This window comes from Argopecten irradians, chromosome 7, assembly GCF_041381155.1.
Source record: "Argopecten irradians isolate NY chromosome 7, Ai_NY, whole genome shotgun sequence".
Classification (NCBI taxonomy): domain Eukaryota; kingdom Metazoa; phylum Mollusca; class Bivalvia; order Pectinida; family Pectinidae; genus Argopecten; species Argopecten irradians.
The window spans coordinates 2,514,365-2,536,723 of record NC_091140.1 but is presented as its reverse complement, the minus strand read 5'-3'; the positions used below and the strand labels follow the sequence as shown (position 1 = coordinate 2,536,723).

Genomic DNA, 22,359 nt, shown 5'->3' with positions numbered 1-22,359 from the left:
TATTTATTTGATTGAACGTGCGGTGTTCTTCAATAACATCATAAAACGAAAAGAGGCTCATTTTTATTTCACAAATACACCCTTATTCCAACAATTGCAACGACGAAGAAAGAGTAGCAAAAATACAGTCAAAGTCTAAATTGTTGAAATCATTATATTAGTGTAATATTTTGTATGTACTGTTTATATTTATGGAGAGGGCGTGTAAAGGCAGATTGCTTGTTGCCCTATTTCCATTGCCTTTAACAACTGACAATAAAATATTCTGAAATGAAGGTGGGCTAACGAAATGGTATATTTAAATCGGTATTTATGTTTCAATATTTAATACCAAAAATTCTTACTTGTGTTTCGTTGCTACTTAATCTTCTTATCCTTTACCATTGACGGATCGACACCAGTACCATGGGTACCGCACGTGACTTTGCATTTTGTATTGTGTATGCTACGACGTTTGCTCAGACATTGAATTGGTACACGTGCGTTTCCGAGCACGTGGCATAGTTACGGTTACATAATTCCGGTGATCGGTCAATCATACTTATAACGCTTCATGTTAATTTCTGCATTGTACTTAGAATATATATGAATTCATTCACACCTTAAATGACTAAATGGTCTGGATAAACAGTACTCCTTAAAGTTCTGAATGTCTGATAGTGTATGCAGTTGCCGTTTATACGGGTAAACAAATAAAAAAAAAATAAAAAAAACATGTATAGGCGATCTTCTTAGAACTCGGGATGTATGATTTTCAATCGAATTCTATTTCTATTCGAATGACGCTTGATCTCCATATTGAACTCTCAAATCAATTTTAACATCTCGTTCTCTGAATTAAATTAAAAGGACACTTACAGGTTATGTTTGCTGTTTACTGTCAAATAAAATAATTTGTTAAATAGAGAAAAAAATCTTCAAATGTTGATGAAATGCGGTCAATTATCAACAAAGGTGATGTTTATGCTCAAATCCCCAACAACTTTGGCTTCTTTCCGATGTCACTGGGGACACAAATTGGACAACAATGAAAAGAAGGCGTTTTCGACATAGATTTTCAAAAAGTTATCAAAGTTCGATTTTAAAATAACGGAAACAAAATTTTAATACTGTGCAAATTACATATATGTTTTATCCTTTGTTTTATAAAGTTACACTGAGGAAGACCATAATCATACTGCGATCAATTATATTTTTTTACCCCCTCAATCGCCCCATTTCGTGTACTAATCTTTGACATTTCTTTGTGACACTCGTCAGATTTAAATACCGTGCCAATGACCCTTGGGGAAATTTGATTAGTAACAATATCGGTATAAAGGTGTCATGTTTCTACCGAGAATCTGTAGTCATGACTGAAATAACGACATTCACGAGTCATCAATTATAGCAGCCATTTCACACCTGACACATGCAACATGTTATGGAATATCGTCTCCCATCAAACAAAGGCTTATTGTAAAGGAAGAGGATACGTAGACAGTTGATATGACCGAGATATCAGTACTCCGCAGACTACCGCGATCTAGCTGTCATGGCACTTGGACCTTCTCTATTGATCAGCAATGACTACTCTGGGTTACAGCATTGCCACCACTCGCCGCACAAGTCACCCACGGTATGAGGTTCAAAATCAGGCTAGGGTGTACAACCGCAGCTTATCTGAGCTGTATTTATGGCCTTTTTTCTTCCCGTCATTCCTTATTAATTATTCCCAGTGGCTAGGCATGTGTACTGTTGTGGGTTTATCATTTTGATATTCATTGGGTTCAATTGGCAATTTCATCAAGTCTCTCGTTTTCGTTTATTCAGAACAACCGGTTCGACCGTTTGTTTAGGTCATTATTTCAAGTATAAATCCTGACGGACCTGCAGTTTTTGATACAGATCTGTGAGGGCTTTGTCAAGGCTCTTCTGATAATGATATGGAATCACCAGATCCGTCTTAAATTCATATACGATCATCTAGGTCCATCCAGTCAAACCGTACAATCGAAAATAGTCTAGGTTTTCTCGTTGTGAAAAAGTGTTGTTTGATAAAAGGAAAGCAACATTTTGCAAATGATGCAGGATGGCATTTTGTTTTCTTAATTTACACACATGGATGGAATGGATTATATGTAAATAAGTTGTACATTCGACACTGTTTTTGGGTCTTGAATACATATATCTTGAAGGTATCGATACCGACAACTTGATATATGTAGTATATTTTTTTCGGAAATTTACAAAGGACAAAATCTCGTACAGATTCGTCTGAAATTTTGAGATTACAATATACGACGTTGACACAAGTAAACATGGCTTCAGATGCATGTCATGACAAAGTTTGTGGTAATTCAAAATAACAGTTATTAGGCTAGCCTATCTGTTGACGGTTTGAGAGGTCTAAGTGTACCGGTAACGTACATAAGGTACCATTCTTTTATTCAGAAACCAGTAAGTATATCCCAAAATATTCATTCGAAAACATCGCACGCCTCAACTTTTATGATCTACCGCGCTGTAGGCCAATCGTTGAATCGATCGAACAGCAAACTTTGAAAACATTTCAGCCGCTCGATAAATATTGGATTTCGTAAGACAGAGGTCTCGAAAAGACCATACAGGCACAGATTTATAATTGAATCGGTAATTCTGGTAGAAAATACATAAAATACTGCACATTTTCACACCAAATACCACTACACAACTTTGCAGTCAGCTAGGAAAAACTTAGGAAAAACTTTTTCGCGGAAATGGGGTAATTTTAATTAATCTAAAAATGAGACAATAATTTGCCGGAAAATCTCCTTTATTCTGCGAGCATTTATTACAAAGATTTAAACTTTAATATTGATGTAGGAAAAACCTTCCTTGTTTCTGTTTTAAGTTTTAGGTACATTTACCTGCTTAAAATTCACTTCTAATGCAGTTTCCTCATTGAATTTTTTAGCACAATTATCTTAATCTTTGTGATCAAATGCAACTTGGTATTAACCAATTTATTACATTTTTCGCAGTGAAATATAAGGTTTTATGTTGAAAATATCATTTTGATTGTTACGTCATTATTTTGCCCACAAAAATGACGTCAAATTTTGGTGAAGAAATATGACGTAATGCTAAAAAATACGACTTGAAAATCGCAAGGGCAAATAACTTTGTAAAATACAATGGCGGAATAACCTTTGGCGGAACTAGTATTGATTGTCTTCTGTAAATGGAAGAGAGAAAACAAATGTTATGAATATAATATTCCTTGTTTCTTGATGAATACCGGTAATATTTCATCTCGTGAGGTAGAAACTTTAGTGCTTCGCACTCGTGAAAAATACAAGAAACGAGGAATATCCTCTATATATCATTGATTTTAGTGATGCCATTAATGGCGTACTTATGTTTTATTTGGAAATCCTAGCTGTAAATTATTGTATTCCAACAAAAGTTGGTATCGTTTGCTTTCGATAATTCGCACTACTATTTTTTCCCTGAAGAAGTTATAACAGTTTAAAGTCGGGACATGCTTTCTGAAACACCCTGTTTATGCGATATAAACCAAAATTTACTTTGATAACTCGAACAAAGTGAACTTTACTTTTTACTTTTTATTGAAAAGTAAAACGATAACACTCAGTCGCATCCATAACTCCAAGAGAAAAATAACATTTAGCATACATACACACACAAAGGTTTTATATCTGTAGATGTTAGACATGCATGGTTTATATCGACTGGTGATAAAGGAAATTGTTTACAAGTATATCGTCTGGTGTTAAAGGAAATGGTTTATAAGTATATCGTCTGGTGTTAAAGGAAATGGTTTACAAGTATATCGTCTGGTGTTAAAGGAAATGGTTTACAAGTATATCGTCTTGTGTTAAAGGAAATGGTTTACAAGTATATCGTCTTGTGTTAAAGGAAATGGTTTATAAGTATATCGTCTTGTGTTAAAAAAAAATGGTTTACAAGTATATCGTCTTGTGTTAAAGGAAATGGTTTATAAGTATATTATCTGGTGTTAAAGGAAATGGTTTACAATTATATTATCTTGTGTTAAAGGAAATGGTGTACAAGTATATCGTCTTGTGTTAAAGGAAATGGTTTACAAGTATATCGTCTTGTGTTAAAGGAAATGGTTTACAAGTATATCGTCTTGTGTTACTTATAAATGTGTAGAAAGTGACAATAGTTAGATGCGAATGCAGAATGACATTATCTCCATTCTGACCTTTTGAACTAAGGTCATTGATACGTAAAACATAACTGCTACTACCTCTATCTATAATCTTTACATTTTCATGTATTTAAAATAGAGAATATAGTTCAGACATTCACTAGAAAAATACCATTTGAAATATTTAGATATGGGAGATATTAATTTACTTAATTTAAAGCTGTTTTTAAGCAGGCAAGCAACAGTTAATATCACGCAGTATGGATCGAATTTTTTTTCCGTAAATATAATTTCCAGTAATAATTTCCCTTTTCATCAAATTAAGATTTCCTATTTCCGTTTGATTGCTTGGCTAGGTCGTCCACACGATATAGCAGCCACCACTTAATAAAGATCCGCGTATGAACTCCTGCTTCGCCGCTCTTGGCGGTAATTTGGCTGCTGGACTCGAGATAGAACGTTGTACCAACCTCGGCCATACCAGGAATTTGGAGTAAACAATCCGTAGTTGTTTCTGTTGGTTTTGTAGTTGACGCCATCACTGTATGTGACGTAAGGCGTGATTCTTTGACTGTCGCTCCACCTACCGGACCTTCCATTTCCGCCATAACCCCATGGACTATCTCTACGAAATATGTTGAAGAGCGTGTTGTCGTTTGTTCGGCTCGTTTCTGATCTGCCCCAGTAGTCCTGGCGGTATTTTGGAGCTATTCTTTTCTCAGCAGAAGGATCCATGAACATGTCATCATAAAATTGCCTTAATTTATTGTAATTGTAGTCCTCCTCCGCAATTCCAGCCTCTGTAACAGATGTTTTAATGTTACCATTTGACTGCAGTTCAAGGTATGCTACAAGATATAAAACTTTTTTTTTATTTTGTGAATTTACCTTGAACAACTTGTAGAAAATGTGCCTTAAAAACTGTCGAGTATAAAGACTATGTCAACATTTATAAGTTCTTGCCAAGAAAACCAAACACTAAATTTGCACCAAAATGTGTGTACCTGCAGTACTGTTGCTGTAAATGTAAAAGATTACGAGCATATGAAATAATTACCTGTAGTTACGTGCAGTAGTATTGCAAGGTATACCGCCAGATATAGCAAGGTCTGGTCCATCATGGTATGCTATTAAGGCCGACCTGAAACATCCAAATGATGGGTAATAGTGATAAGTAATTCAAATAGGTCTTACTCCATTCAGTGGTCGAGACAATATTCAGTATTCGACATCAAGTTGATCTTTATGTTAGGTAAAACCATAATGTACCAGAACATTTAATAGACGCCGAGAGTACGTTTTTGACTCCAAAAATCACTTTTGACTCATTGATTTGAAACACATGGTGAGAAATAATGGCAAAACCATAATGTACCAGAACATTTAATAGACCCCGAGAGTACGTTTTTGCCTCCAAACATCACTTTTGACTCATTGATATGAAACACATGGTGAGAAATGATGACTTGATTTCTGTTAAAACGTGCCCTTATATATAATTCGAATGATGAACTTAATTTACACAACAGTAGAAATTGACGAGTTCTCAAAAGGTATTTCTTGGCTATGATCTTCGTAAAGAGAAGGGAAATATTGCAGTTTTATCGCATTTGTCAGCAGGTTGACTGGCAAACGAACTAATAGAGATAGAACATACAATGGCAGACGAGCATGAAAACTATTTTATTGGTCGTATATGTATAATCCATGCATTTCCTTGTGGTTATTTGCATGGTAATGACGTACTCATCCAACATGTATCCGGGATTTTTGTTGGCTGACTACCATGAAAAATGTAAAAAAAACCAAAAAACCCAAAGAACAACAACAATAAGGAACGTGGTGATATGTGATATGGGATAGTGGCGTTTAAATTATGTTATATTGTGGATATGATGACATTGTACGACACGTAACGATAACAGACGTTGAACCATAATATCTTAAAACATATTTTATATAAATCCATAGTCAAATAGCATCATTAAATTTTGTCGGGATATCAATTACATTGACTTGCATCGATTATATCGGGACTCTGATGCTCAAAGGAAACGACTCGAAGCCTTTCAAAATCAATAGATAAATAATATGATTAAAATAAAATGATCAAATAATAAATAAAAATGAATCAAACGAAAATAATAAAAAAGAAAGAAAAAACAGGATGAAAACAAATCAATTGTGTTTATACACTGAACAATACAAGGAATAACTTTCAATGAATCAGAAAGAATGGAAGAGGGGTTAAAGCGATGTTCAAGGTTAAGAAATTAAAAATAATAATAAGGACAGAAACTATCAGGGACTAGTTTTCAAGACAGCAACATCTTCATTCCCTCAAACACAATATCTCCTTTGTTGTAAATCATGTTTTTAGCATGTTTCTGATGAATTTCCGAATTAGGCCATTGTCAAGGATACAACTGATAGCGTTTAGAGTAAATACTACAATATGATAGACAATTGAGTGAGTTATAGTGTGTTCAATCCTGTTGATAATTCCACCAAACCCGACGACACAATGGGAAGTCCTACGAAAGGCCAAGGAGGATCTGGGTCTGACTAAATACATTACAGCCACGAACTGCTTCCCGCACGTCCATAACACTTCGACACGGCGGAAAGTGCAGGAAATTAGGCACGGGGAGTGATTTCCTGGTTTATAATAATTCAAATAGATCACGTACACATTAGTGCCCTCCCTCTTCTTTAACAGGCAGGATCTCATGCGCGTGCGTGTTAATTGGGGAAACCTTGTTAGGGTTAAAATATGTCGGATATCACATGATAGGATCAACATACACATAGTATAACGTAGGCAAGTACCAACTTTTGGCTCCAATCGAAATGTTTATTGTAAACAATTTGGCGATAAAAAATCAAACTGGTAAATTATGTTGTATTTGTTCTATGAAAGTATGTATAAATATGACACTGTCGTTATAATGTGTATCTAGAACCGCTAATTTCTCAACAAAAAATAATGAAACAGGTTTATGTGACATTTTGAGTTGTAAAAATGAAAAAGTAAACATACCATACGACATTCTTACTCTGATATCGTTTAATATTAGCTAAATAATATATGATATTTGAACACACATTGAGATTTTCAAATAATATCAAACCGGCCATAAAAACTTAAGAACTTAAAAAGCTTCCACTCTTAAAAAATACATTATCATACATTATCACATGATCCGCGTTATCACCAATGACTTCACCGGTGTAATATTTTTGCATCTGCCATTAGTGTAATATAACCTGGAGCATTTTTTATAGATAGAATTCAATTGTGGCGTAATGGCTGGAAGTCAGTAAACAATGACGTGACGTCATGATTCGAGTAAGTCGTGACAAAATGGCGACTTTTGTTGGAGTTTTGGAACACATGTTAACATTGAGATTCTTCGTATGATATTAGGTTGTTGTAGTTATGTGATAAAAAGTATCTTCGTATTATATTAGGTTGTTTTAGTTATGTGATAAAAAGTATCTTCGTATTATATCAGGTTGTTGTAGTTATGTGATAAAAAGTATCTTCGTATTATATTAGGTTGTTTTAGTTATGTGATAAAAAGTATCTTCGTATTATATCAGGTTGTTGTAGTTATGTGATAAAAAGTATCTTCGTATTATATTAGGTTGTTGTAGTTATGTGATAAAAGGTATCTTCGTATTATATTAGGTTGTTGTAGTTATATGATAAAAAGTATCTTCGTATTATATTAGGCCGGTGTAATTATGTGATAAAAAGTATCTTCGTATTATATTAGGTTGTTGTAGTTATGTGATAAAAAGTATCTTCGTATTATATTAGGCCGGTGTAATTATGTGATAAAAAGTATCTTCGTATTATATTAGGTTGTTGTAATTATGTGATAAAAAGTATCTTCGTATTATATTAGGTTGTTGTAGTTATATGATAAAAAGTATCTTCGTATTATATTAGGTTGTTGTAATTATGTGATAAAAAGTATCTTCGTATTATATTAGGTTGTTGTAGTTATATGATAAAAAGTATCTTCGTATTATATTAGGTTGTTTTAGTTATGTGATAAAAAGTATCTTCGTATTATATTAGGTTGTTGTAGTTATATGATAAAAAGTATCTTCGTATTATATTAGGTTGTTTTAGTTATGTGATAAAAAGTATCTTCGTATTATATTAGGTTGTTGTAGTTATGTGATAAAAAGTATCTTCGTATTATATTAGGTTGTTGTAGTTATGTGATAAAAAGTATCTTCGTATTATATTAGGCCGGTGTAATTATGTGATAAAAAGTATCTTCGTATTATATTAGGTTGTTGTAATTATGTGATAAAAAGTATCTTCGTATTATATTAGGTTGTTGTAGTTATGTGATAAAAAGTATCTTCGTATTATATTAGGCCGTTGTAATTATGTGATAAAAAGTATCTTCGTATTATATTAGGTTGTTTTAGTTATGTGATAAAAAGTATCTTCGTATTATATAAGGTTGTTTTAGTTATGTGATAAAAGGTGTCTTCGTATTATATTAGGTTGTTGTAGTTATGTGATAAAAGGTGTCTTCGTATTATATTAGGTTGTTTTAGTTATGTGATAAAAAGTATCTTCGTATTATATTAGGTTGTTGTAGTTATGTGATAAAAAGTATCTTCGTATTATATTAGGCCGTTGTAATTATGTGATAAAAAGTATCTTCGTATTATATTAGGTTGTTTTAGTTATGTGATAAAAAGTATCTTCGTATTATATTAGGTTGTTGTAGTTATGTGATAAAAGGTGTCTTCGTATTATATTAGGTTGTTTTAGTTATGTGATAAAAAGGATCTTCGTATTATATTAGGTTGTTGTAGTTATGTGATAAAAAGTATCTTCGTATTATATTAGGTTGTTTTAGTTATGTGATAAAAGGTGTCTTCGTATTATATTAGGTTGTTGTAGTTATATGATAAAAAGTATCTTCGTATTATATTAGGTTGTTTTAGTTATGTGATAAAAGGTGTCTTCGTATTATATTAGGTTGTTTTAGTTATGTGATAAAAAGTATCTTCGTATTATATTAGGTTGTTGTAGTTATATGATAAAAAGTATCTTCGTATTATATTAGGTTGTTTTAGTTATGTGATAAAAAGTATCTTCGTATTATATTAGGTTGTTTTAGTTATGTGATAAAAAGTATCTTCGTATTATATTAGGTTGTTGTAGTTATGTGATAAAAAGTATCTTCGTATTATATTAGGTTGTTTTAGTTATGTGATAAAAAGTATCTTCGTATTATATTAGGTTGTTGTAGTTATATGATAAAAAGTATCTTCGTATTATATTAGGTTGTTTTAGTTATGTGATAAAAAGTATCTTCGTATTATATTAGGTTGTTGTAGTTATGTGATAAAAAGTATCTTCGTATTATATTAGGTTGTTGTAGTTATGTGATAAAAAGTATCTTCGTATTATATTAGGTTGTTGTAGTTATATGATAAAAAGTATCTTCGTATTATATTAGGTTGTTGTAGTTATGTGATAAAAAGTATCTTCGTATTATATTAGGTTGTTTTAGTTATGTGATAAAAGGTGTCTTCGTATTATATTAGGTTGTTTTAGTTATGTGATAAAAGGTGTCTTCGTATTATATTAGGTTGTTTTAGTTATGTGATAAAAAGTATCTTCGTATTATATTAGGTTGTTGTAGTTATGTGATAAAAAGTATCTTCGTATTATATTAGGCCGGTGTAATTATGTGATAAAAAGTATCTTCGTATTATATTAGGTTGTTGTAGTTATGTGATAAAAAGTATCTTCGTATTATATTAGGTTGTTGTAGTTATGTGATAAAAAGTATCTTCGTATTATATTAGGTTGTTGTAGTTATATGATAAAAAGTATCTTCGTATTATATTAGGTTGTTGTAGTTATGTGATAAAAAGTATCTTCGTATTATATTAGGCCGTTGTAGTTATGTGATAAAAAGTATCTTCGTATTATATTAGGTTGTTGTAGTTATATGATAAAAAAGTATCTTCGTATTATATTAGGTTGTTGTAGTTATGTGATAAAAAGTATCTTCGTATTATATTAGGTTGTTGTAGTTATGTGATAAAAAGTATCTTCGTATTATATTAGGTTGTTTTAGTTATGTGATAAAAAGTATCTTCGTATTATATTAGGTTGTTGTAGTTATGTGATAAAAAAGTATCTTCGTATTATATTAGGTTGTTGTAGTTATTGATAAAAAGTATCTTCGTATTATATTAGGTTGTTGTAGTTATATGATAAAAAGTATCTTCGTATTATATTAGGCCGTTGTAATTATGTGATAAAAAGTATCTTCGTATTATATTAGGTTGTTTAGTTATGTGATAAAAAGTATCTTCGTATTATATTAGGTTGTTGTAGTTATATGATAAAAAGTATCTTCGTATTATATTAGGTTGTTGTAGTTATGTGATAAAAAGTATCTTCGTATTATATTAGGTTGTTTTAGTTATGTGATAAAAAGTCTTCGTATTATATTAGGTTGTTGTAGTTATATGATAAAAAGTATCTTCGTATTATATTAGGTTGTTTTAGTTATGTGATAAAAAGTATCTTCGTATTATATTAGGTTGTTTTAGTTATGTGATAAAAAGTATCTTCGTATTATATTAGGTTGTTGTAGTTATTGATAAAAAGTATCTTCGTATTATATTAGGTTGTTTTAGTTATGTGATAAAAAGTATCTTCGTATTATATTAGGTTGTTGTAGTTATGTGATAAAAAGTATCTTCGTATTATATTAGGTTGTTTTAGTTATGTGATAAAAAGTATCTTCGTATTATATTAGGTTGTTTTAGTTATGTGATAAAAAGTATCTTCGTATTATATTAGGTTGTTTTAGTTATGTGATAAAAAGTATCTTCGTATTATATTAGGTTGTTTTAGTTATGTGATAAAAAGTATCTTCGTATTATATTAGGTTGTTTTAGTTATGTGATAAAAAGTATCTTCGTATTATATTAGGTTGTTGTAGTTATGTGATAAAAAGTATCTTCGTATTATATTAGGTTGTTTAGTTTTAAAAGTATCTTCGTATTATTTGTGTTATGATAAAAAGTATCTTCGTATTATATTAGGTTGTTGTAGTTATGTGATAAAAAGTATCTTCGTATTATTATTAGGTTGTTGTAGTTATGTGATAAAAAGTATCTTCGTATTATATTAGGTTGTTGTAGTTATGTGATAAAAAGTATCTTCGTATTATATTAGGTTGTTGTAGTTATGTGATAAAAAGTATCTTCGTATTATATTAGGTTGTTGTAGTTATATGATAAAAAGTATCTTCGTATTATATTAGGTTGTTGTAGTTATGTGATAAAAAGTATCTTCGTATTATATTAGGTTGTTGTAGTTATGTGATAAAAAGTATCTTCGTATTATATTAGGTTGTTGTAGTTATGTGATAAAAAGTATCTTCGTATTATATTAGGTTGTTTTAGTTATGTGATAAAAGGTGTCTTCGTATTATATTAGGTTGTTTTAGTTATGTGATAAAAAGTATCTTCGTATTATATTAGGTTGTTTAGTTATGTGATAAAAAGTATCTTCGTATTATATTAGGTTGTTTAGTTATGTGATAAAAAGTATCTTCGTATTATATTAGGTTGTTGTAGTTATGTGATAAAAAGTATCTTCGTATTATATTAGGTTGTTTTTAGTTATGTGATAAAAAGTATCTTCGTATTATATTAGGTTGTTTTAGTTATGTGATAAAAGGTATCTTCGTATTATATTAGGTTGTTTTAGTTATGTGATAAAAAGTATCTTCGTATTATATTAGGTTGTTGTAGTTATGTGATAAAAAGTATCTTCGTATTATATTAGGTTGTTTTAGTTATGTGATAAAAAGTATCTTCGTATTATATTAGGTTGTTGTAGTTATGTGATAAAAAGTATCTTCGTATTATATTAGGTTGTTGTAGTTATGTGATAAAAAGTATCTTCGTATTATATTAGGTTGTTGTAGTTATGTGATAAAAAGTATCTTCGTATTATATTAGGTTGTTTTAGTTATGTGATAAAAAGTATCTTCGTATTATATTAGGTTGTTGTAGTTATGTGATAAAAAGTATCTTCGTATTATATTAGGTTGTTGTTAGTTATGTGATAAAAAGTATCTTCGTATTATATTAGGTTGTTGTAGTTATGTGATAAAAAGTATCTTCGTATTATATTAGGTTGTTGTAGTTATGTGATAAAAAGTATCTTCGTATTATATTAGGTTGTTGTAGTTATGTGATAAAAAGTATCTTCGTATTATATTAGGTTGTTGTAGTTATGTGATAAAAAGTATCTTCGTATTATATTAGGTTGTTGTAGTTATGTGATAAAAAGTATCTTCGTATTATATTAGGTTGTTTAGTTATGTGATAAAAAGTATCTTCGTATTATATTAGGTTGTTGTAGTTATGTGATAAAAAGTATCTTCGTATTATATTAGGTTTTAGTTATGTATAAAAGTATCTTCGTATATATTGTTGTTAGTTATGTGATAAAAAGTATCTTCGTATTATATTAGGTTGTTGTAGTTATGTGATAAAAAGTATCTTCGTATTATATTAGGTTGTTGTAGTTATATGATAAAAAGTATCTTCGTATTATATTAGGTTGTTGTAGTTATATGATAAAAAGTATCTTCGTATTATATTAGGTTGTTGTAGTTATGTGATAAAAAGTATCTTCGTATTATATTAGGTTGTTGTAGTTATGTGAAAAAAGTATCTTCGTATTATATTAGGTTGTTGTAGTTATGTGATAAAAAGTATCTTCGTATTATATTAGGTTGTTGTAGTTATGTGATAAAAAGTATCTTCGTATTATATTAGGTTGTTGTAGTTATTGATAAAAAGTATCTTCGTATTATATTAGGTTGTTTTAGTTATGTGATAAAAAGTATCTTCGTATTATATTAGGTTGTTTTAGTTATGTGATAAAAAGTATCTTCGTATTATATTAGGTTGTTGTAGTTATGTGATAAAAAGTATCTTCGTATTATATTAGGTTGTTGTAGTTATATGATAAAAAGTATCTTCGTATTATATTAGGTTGTTTTAGTTATGTGATAAAAGTATCTTCGTATTATATTAGGTTGTTTTAGTTATGTGATAAAAAGTATCTTCGTATTATATTAGGTTGTTTTAGTTATAGATAAAAAGTATCTTCGTATTATATTAGGTTTGTTTATGTTTATGTGATAAAAAGTATCTTCGTATTATATTAGGCCGTTGTAATTATGTGATAAAAAGTATCTTCGTATTATATTAGGTTGTTTTAGTTATGTGATAAAAAGTATCTTCGTATTATATTAGGTTGTTGTAGTTATATGATAAAAAGTATCTTCGTATTATATTAGGTTGTTGTTGTAGTTATGTGATAAAAAGTATCTTCGTATTATATTAGGCCGTTGTAATTATGTGATAAAAAGTATCTTCGTATTATATTAGGTTGTTTTAGTTATGTGATAAAAAGTATCTTCGTATTATATTAGGTTGTTGTAGTTATATGATAAAAAGTATCTTCGTATTATATTAGGCCGTTGTAATTATGTGATAAAAAGTATCTTCGTATTATATTAGGTTGTTGTAGTTATATGATAAAAAGTATCTTCGTTTACTTGCAAAGACTCGCAAAAATCCTTCTTAGACTCGTTTCATAAACTTTCCTATGAAATAAACATTTACATCCTATATGTATTCGGCTCCTTATTGATATTACAAGTTTTATTGTGATGATGGTGAAAATAATCGTTTCGAGTTCTATAGAAATAATTTGACAGAAATTCAATATCAATCATATATAACGATTTGCGGTATCCCATTTGACAACAATATTCAAATGTGACGATAAACCTCATTGAAAAGAAAAGCAGTTGTCTTAATCCAGAATTGTTGTAAAGTATGACGGATATGACTGGATTTTCAAAACACTTTTATTAGAGTTTAGAGATCAGCAGTTACAACTAATAATCACCTGTCAATTAACACGACAATGGACTATGGAACGCCTAATCTTTAATCCATGACATCGCCATTGACCGTTCGTTCTCATGAGAATATAATATAAAATTGATTTAATATGTTTTTATAAAAACTGACTATATAGAATATATCATTATAACAATCAGACAATGTCCTTTTTACGATTTTATTGGCGACCCGACCAAAATCAATTTCATCAATTCTGTTGCACTTGACGAACTTACAAAGGAACCAACTGAGACAGCTTACGTTTGTGCTAAACAAAAATTTATTTTCTAAAAAAATAGTGTTTGATGTACCTGTTAACGAGTGTTAACGAGTCTTAGTTGATCGGATATTCGAGTTTTTCGTTATAGTTATCACAACATGTTGTCTTTTAAGACTTCAGAAGACACATGAAGTTTTTGTCGTATGTATTTTATTTTGTCTTTACATGTCATAATGTTTTTCCTCCCTCCTTTTGCAAACAATATATTGATGAACTTATATAAAAAGTGCTTTAAATGCATTGACGTATTTTATTTATGGGTCATAAAGTAATAACAACGGTCTTATTCCATATATGTTTATTTAGGTATCATTTCATTGTATATGTATTCTTCCCAAACATCTACATTTATACTTCGTAATTTGTTCCACAAAGAGGAAAAAGATTGAGTAATTGATCATCTATTCACTTTGTATGGTTTGAACATTTCTCCACGTCGACATATTCACTTGATGCCTCACATCGATCTTCTTACGTTTAAATCAAACACTATGCAGTACAAGGATTGTCATTTGAATTTGAGTGAATCGTTTTACCCAGACAACTTACGAGAGTATTGCGTGCCTTTATCCTAGTGGGAGAGTGAGCGTGTCAGTATTCATCTGTAAACCAATCGGGGAGACTAATGCTTGAGGATGTTTATATAAGTGTACACTATAATTAATACTAAGTAAACGCCATACTGTCAACCTTTCTCAATACTTAACAGTTATCTAAAACAATGACGTACACACACAAAAGAAAGGAAAAAAAGCGAATTCTTCAAAGTCTGTACTATGGCGGGAATCAAAAAGATATAAATACTTCAATTCCAAATATGTTTTGCTCTGATGGTCGTTTTCGTCACCCCTTGTACACCACTCTTTGAGGCAGTGTGTTCTATCTGCACATGTCTGAATATACAAGTACCTAAATTTGATTTAAGTGGCGCTCACTTCATATTGGTGGACACTCGTAGACATTTTTAAATATGACGTGTAGTATGTCTACTATCAGACCAACATAAATTCAATAAATGGGTTCCAGAGATAAATTTTCATGCATTTGATAGCGTCAGATGTACCATTCGAGTCACGCAGTAAAACAGAAGTAATAAAACATCGGCACAACGCTGGAGTATTAATCTATCTCGATCAAATTAGACAAAGACATTGGGGAGTAAGTTGTCACGTGATCTGTGGTTGTGAGATGTCGTTTATGACAGCAATTTGCTTTATTCTGGGACTACCTCATCGCCATGAATTTGTCACCGATTTGTTCTGTTGGACCTTTGTCGTTCCATGCTTTTTAATTCCACCGTCCAGGGATTCCTGTAGATTGATTACTGGGGTAGCTGTGTACAATTTGTTGAACAATACTCAAGCTATTACACAATGATAGCCCGCTGTGGAAGGACATATCCAGAATTATGTCACTGTTGACAGGTTATGTTCCCTACTCAAGGAAAATAACCTATAGTCACGTGACATAAATTATGTACATATTCCAACATCGATCGCAAAAGATGTTTTGATATATATAAACAAACATTATTAGATAGCAATTGAATAGTAAAATGACGTTTACAGGCATCAGGCCGTTCTACGACAGTTACAGCAGCTTACAGGTAGTAAACTGCCAAGATGAGGCCTGTCACGTACAATCCGCGCTCCGTGTAAAAATGTTTGTTTAACAGATTGCAGAGAAAATTCCCTATTTTAAGGGTTGATTTTATCTTTTATGCCGATTGTTTTCCAAAAGCCGGACCGAAATGTTGTGTGGAAACGGTGAACTGACAATTTCCGGGATATACACTGGGGAAGACAGTTGTCATATAAAAGTTATGTAATGGTATCGTTGACACCACTACACTAAACCTATCGAACCAGTATTTAATTACACGTTCTTCGTCTGAAGGCCAAGTCCAAAGTGAAATGATGAAGATTGGCTATCAATGCTGCGTCAATAATTTTCAGTACAAAAAAAAAACCCAAACAAACCCTAAAATGACACTCAAGGAACCATGCCATTGTAGACCGGACCAGATGTGAGTGGCAGATTGTTATGGAATTTTCGTCAATATGTACATACAATTAGGACTGGTACGCTTACAACACCTTACAAAACTATATAACATTTATGTATGTATATATTACCCATATGTATTTAGTTAAACCCAATATCTAAACAAACACTGATTTATTACGATTTAGGATTGGCGCGATCGCCTTTGTCTATGCTGTAAACTCGTTCAGTATGATATTTCAAATATAAACTGATTGTAGATTTTGAACAGCAGACAATTTGTGGACGATTCGCGTGCGGAAAGCCTTAAACAATGCCAATAATACATACTTCACGCCTGCGGTCTGTAGTTATGAAAGCTGTCATGTCCTTGAAGCACTATGTAATGAACGTGAGGAAACCCCATGGACAATAATAATGATTGTGTTGGAAGAAATGCATGTGACGACATTATCGTCCATTGTAACAGTAAATGATACATTCCACCATTAAAAAAGTAATTGTCATTTGAAGCATGTATTACATCATGTAAAAGGTCGAGTCGAGAAGTCTATGTTCCTGCTTCAGCACAAGCTATGTAAATGACGATAGGATTGAACATCAGCCAGTCTATTACATAATAATACATTGATGGAAGTAATCTAATAGCATGTCACATGCAAGGCCAATCTCAGTTTCTAAGTCTAAGTATTTGGCCGCAGCTTTTTAAAATACGAGTCCCTGCGGTATTAGGTACATGGTGTATTAAGGATGAACATGATTAGCGAATAACTGCAAACCATTCAATTCAATTTCGGGGATTTAAATAGAGCTAGATATTAATTAACAGCAAAGAGACGTTTCAAATACACACCACTACAACCACAGGGTCTGAAAATTACCTCGTGGTAATATATGAAAACGCCAAATTAACGTTAAAGTCGTTGTAAAAAATGTGAAAACGCGAAATTAAGTCACCACGGAAAAAGTCGGTAAATGTGAAAAATCGAAATTAAGTCACCACGCAAAAGTCGTGAAGTGTGAAAAATCTAAATTAAGTCACCACGGAAAAGTAGTTAAATGTGAAAACGAGATATTAAGTCTCCACGGAAAAGTCATTAAATGTGAAAACGCGAAATTAAATCACCACAAAAAAGTCGTTAAATGTGAAAAAAATCGAAATTAAGTCGCCACGGAAAAGTAGTTAATTGTGAAAACGCGAAATAAAGTCAACACAAAAATGTCGTTAAATGTGGAAAATCGAAATTAAGTCGTCACGGAAAAGTAGTTAAATGTGAAAACGCGAAATTAAGTCACTACGGAAATACTTCGGTTTACAGTAACATTGTCAAACTAAAACTCTCTTAAACAAAGCATCAAAAGCCAGATATTGTGACGCGAACAAAACGATTGTAAGAAAAGAAATATCAACTAAGTATGAAATCCTTTTAATGAATTGTATCTAAGAATAGCACGCTTAACACTTCTCAAGACGAATTGGTTTGTCTATGACCATTTGTTGTGGTCAGTGCCCAGTGATTAGAAGACTGAACTATTTGTTCCCAGATCTCACGCTCTGGTGGTGATACGTCTGATGTGGTTAGCGTGATAACGGTCTGAAGAAATGTCAGTAGATGTGGTCTTATTAGCGGGACAACGTCGAAAGATGTGCCAGACACGTCTAGGTACATTATTGTAGGTTTCTCGGATTTCAAATATTTGCTCCCGGCCATCACACGCCTCGGAAACACTTCAGAATTTTAACTTGTCAATTCGACGTTCAATATGCTAATGGTTTCTCGTAATACGTCAAGTGGCAATTTCTTCTGATTGTAAAATTATTTAGATTGTGAAATTTTCCTTTGCGATGTCAAAGCTATTTAGTTAAGAATTGCATTTAAATCATTAAAGATAAAATGTAGTGATCACGCGAATAAATAGTTTGACTTTCAGGAACAAGAAAAGGGTCCATGAGAGAAGTTTTAATCCCGTTAGAAAATATATATGTAACCGAGCACGTTCTGTAAATAATGTGCTAATTCAAATGACATATATATATCCAAGTTACTTGGGGTAAGAATTATGTTTAAAAGAGTGTTGTAAATATGATAAATTTGATACTCGTCTGTGTTTTATCATTCAGAAAATTAAATTGCTCAGTAAAGAGTTCGTCTCACTTCGAATTCGATCAAGATTGAAATTGACGATGAGTATGAGTATATTCGACCAAAACTGGAAAAGCGGTTGTCCTCGGGAACTTGACCTGGATTTATATTACATGGTCTACCAGAACTCGATCCTCTTGGACGACAGTTTTCGTTCATTCATCAGTATTTTTAATCTTCTAAATCCTTTAATTAGAAACAAAATAATATATGTTCAATTGATTGCTCCTTTTACTACAAATTTCGAATAAGTCACATTTTTATATATATCACAGTTAATTGACAAAGACTGTTTATTTCAAAATTGTCATTTTCATTTAGTCTCCATATTAAAATCGCCATTGGTATGTGACCTGTTTGTCCGACCGTTACCGCTATTTATCAGAAAGAACAAAAGAAATATTTCTTAAATTTCATGTATATGATCACATTTGTGGCGATTAAGGTTAGTTATCGCTATTTTACAGTAGATATTGTAGGAATTGGTCTCAATATATCTGTCTTATATGTAATTTCCCATTGAATCTAATGGTGGATATTGAATTTTTGGAACAATCGAACAACAAGGTGGCCGAAAAGTTAGTAGACAATTCTCACTGCCACTTCTTTAAAATTCTCCTTGTCTCTATAGATTGTCAATTGTATTTTGTATATAAAAAGAAAACAGCATGACCGATAAACAATTATCTTAGATATTGTCATTTTCCCAGATAGTATTAAAGAGGTCTAGCTTCTTTAAATTAAACTTGTAGGGTCTTCTTGGAAATGGAATCGGGAGTTCGCTCTGCATAGCTATTTTCCAAGCACAACATGGCAGATAGTGATCATATCAAATTTGACATTTGAAGTGTGCTTCTGCTTAACAAACTTAATGTGAACAAAAGAAAAGAAGAGAACAAATCTCTCTCTCCATTGTCAAACATTGAGTCTGAGATATATTGTTTCATAAACCATGTTATTTGTAGCTATCATTAGCAGACGATCACATCATTCCAAAAGTAACACAGACACATAATAGTAAGGCATGATGTCACATTTTGAGGTGAAATGTTTTGGTTTATAAAAAAAGTCATTGACCGATTAGTACTGAAATAGTATTTAATAATTTATACCGTGATATAATGATTAGTGAACTAGACCTATCAGAAACTTTTAACGTGACTCGGGAGATTGTTGAAAGATCAATTTTCTGTGAATGTCCTATCATGTATATCGAACATGCTCCCATATTGTAAAATATTGAACATAACTGATTACTGATATTAATCGTGAATTGAAGCACATCCATTTGCACAAAATAAATATCTGCTTTCAGAAAGAATTTAAACGTAGGCTTTGACCAACAGATAAAACAGAAGTAGTATCCATATTATCAATATGATGTTATACTAAATTAAAAGTTAGACATTACAATGTATCCGAAAGAAATCACATGTATTAAGAAATATAAAACACCTAGCGAAATAACTTTCTTATTCAGAAGTGTTTCAGGAGAGAATTAACGTACACAGGTAATGTCTAACTTGCATTTATTCAGAAACATCGGAAAACATTTTTATGAATATTTCAATATTACACTTCACGTAATTGATTATTTTCGAGGAATCCAGAGTGCTGATAACTACATTTCTGTTTTTAACCCACTTACCTTGGATACGTTTCCTTGTTTAAGTTTCCGGACCTTAGTAACAGTCCAATAACGATGAGGCACTTTCGTCAAACACTGCTGAAACACCTTGTTGAGACTTGACAAAGGTCGCAATCCTCACTGTGAAAGGTAATATCTATAATGTATTATCACTTCTCTGCTCACAGTCACACAGAAGAACGGGTAACAGATCGAACACGGCCTTTTATCTACAATACACGGTACCCCAGGAGAGATGGAATCGACAAAGTCCATTGACAACCGGCCGCACGTGACACAGTCGTCAGTGATTCTGGGAGGAGAGGGCTTGGTGTGTAGCCGACATCTTACTAGTGCCGGCTCGCGTGGTGCTATGACGCCTAGAGAACTCTTTAGGCCCTGTTACTGCTGATGAAACACTTTAAGATGAGACATGGTTGCACCCTTAAGCTTGTCATCACGTGACTTTGAGAGGCGTTAGTCCACACCTTAACATCACACTGATTTATTTAGCTGTTGTTATTTACGTCGTTTAGTGAGGTTTGAAGACGGTCACGACGTTTATCAGTTCTATCTTTAGATAAACACCCTTGTACATGTAGTTTCTACAATAATCTCATCTTTATTTAGAAATATAAGCTCCTAAATAAGATAACAAATTGTAACTGATTTAGGTATCACGCAAGCAAATAAGTATAAATATGTTGATATACACCATTTCTAATGATGCTGAACAATCATTAATTGGTTTGAAGTTCAGCTTACACGACTTGATAAACAATTTCAAGCCAAATTATTGACAGCCTTCTTGGAATTTAACATCGCTCTGAATGACACCAGATGGTTGCATGCGCAACCGGTGCTATTTTGGGAAATACTAGGTCGTTCTGCACATGCGTGTATCTTCCAAGAAACACATCTTAGTACAGAAAATCAGTATTTTATGACATATTTGAATACAAAAGTACATACGTCATATATATCATATGTGACAACAATCCATCTGAACATTTCACTCACCACATCATCAAAAGGGTGGACTTACCTGACTACGAAACATTTGCGGACTGGATGATCTGCTTGTGAGATACCTTCATTATTTGACTTTATTAATTGTCTTTATATTTCACAAATTGTGAAAAATTGGAAACGTGAATGAGCATATGAATTATGTATTTAATAAATTTTATTGCCTTAGATTTAGATATTCCTTTCCACCCGAATACACTGTGAATAGTGTAGGTTACATTATATAATGTCCAGTGGGTACTTGTTACTGCTAGGGACCTCGGTACTCATACTGGATTTTGGACAGATCCGTCATCAAGATGGCCGACAGACACTCATATTGGATTTTTATAGTTGAAGTTTGTTACCGTTAATTCTCAGAAAGTAGTGACACGATCTTTCTTAAATTTCATACACAAATTTCCATTAAGTTTCTTATTGCCTTTGCAATTAGACAACATTGATAGCATGGGGTCAACTTGGAATTTCGACAATTGATATTTTTCGGTTTTGCTAAGAAAGTACTGAAGTGATCTTTCTACAATTACAACTGGATGTTCCCTATAGGTCCTAGATTTGTGTAGAACATGCTTACGCCAGTCAGTTAAAAATACAGGCAGTCACTAAGGACTTTTACCAATAAATATTGTTATTAGTATATCTGAAAAATATAGGATTTTGGTCGACAGGCGGTCATTTGCCAACATTATTTGCCAATGCTTATACGGCTGTATATTTGAAACAACTTTCTGAAATGTTGTTTTTGAGTTTCCACTTTTCCATTATTGGGAACACTGAGTTTATAAAAACGATCTAAAAATAGAATAATTAAAAGGGTACCATCAAGTGACAATCAATATTTTTATCGTTAATTCTTTTAATGGATCTGTACCTAAAACTTTTAAATGGGAGTCAAACAGCCATTTGGAATTTCGAATACGATTTATGTAGTTTCAAATATCAAATGTTTCCATTGCAACTAAAAACCAAAAATCAAATTGATACCTCTCACACCCCTGTTCCCCTACATGATTTCATTGAAACAATCGTAAAGATTGATGGCGTCAATAACAAACAAGAGGATGAAGAGTAAGAAATGCCAATAGTGGGCGTCAAGACCCCTGTGATTATCTCATGTTGATATATGTGA

The 22,359-nt window shown here is 31.8% G+C and overlaps 1 protein-coding gene across 1 annotated transcript; it reads right to left on the bottom strand.

Annotated features, from left to right (window-relative positions):
• Nucleotides 1–3,572: 3,572 nt before the first annotated feature.
• LOC138327022 (uncharacterized) lies at nucleotides 3,573–20,552 on the bottom strand. Its single transcript, XM_069272996.1, has 3 exons — nucleotides 20,223–20,552; nucleotides 5,214–5,297; nucleotides 3,573–4,956 (listed from the first exon to the last, which is right to left on the bottom strand). The coding sequence occupies exons 2-3, from the start codon at nucleotides 5,275–5,277 to the stop codon at nucleotides 4,541–4,543; spliced, it is 480 nt and encodes a 159-aa protein (XP_069129097.1). The 5' UTR covers nucleotides 5,278–5,297; nucleotides 20,223–20,552; the 3' UTR covers nucleotides 3,573–4,540.
• Between the last annotated feature and the right edge of the window lie 1,807 nt (nucleotides 20,553–22,359).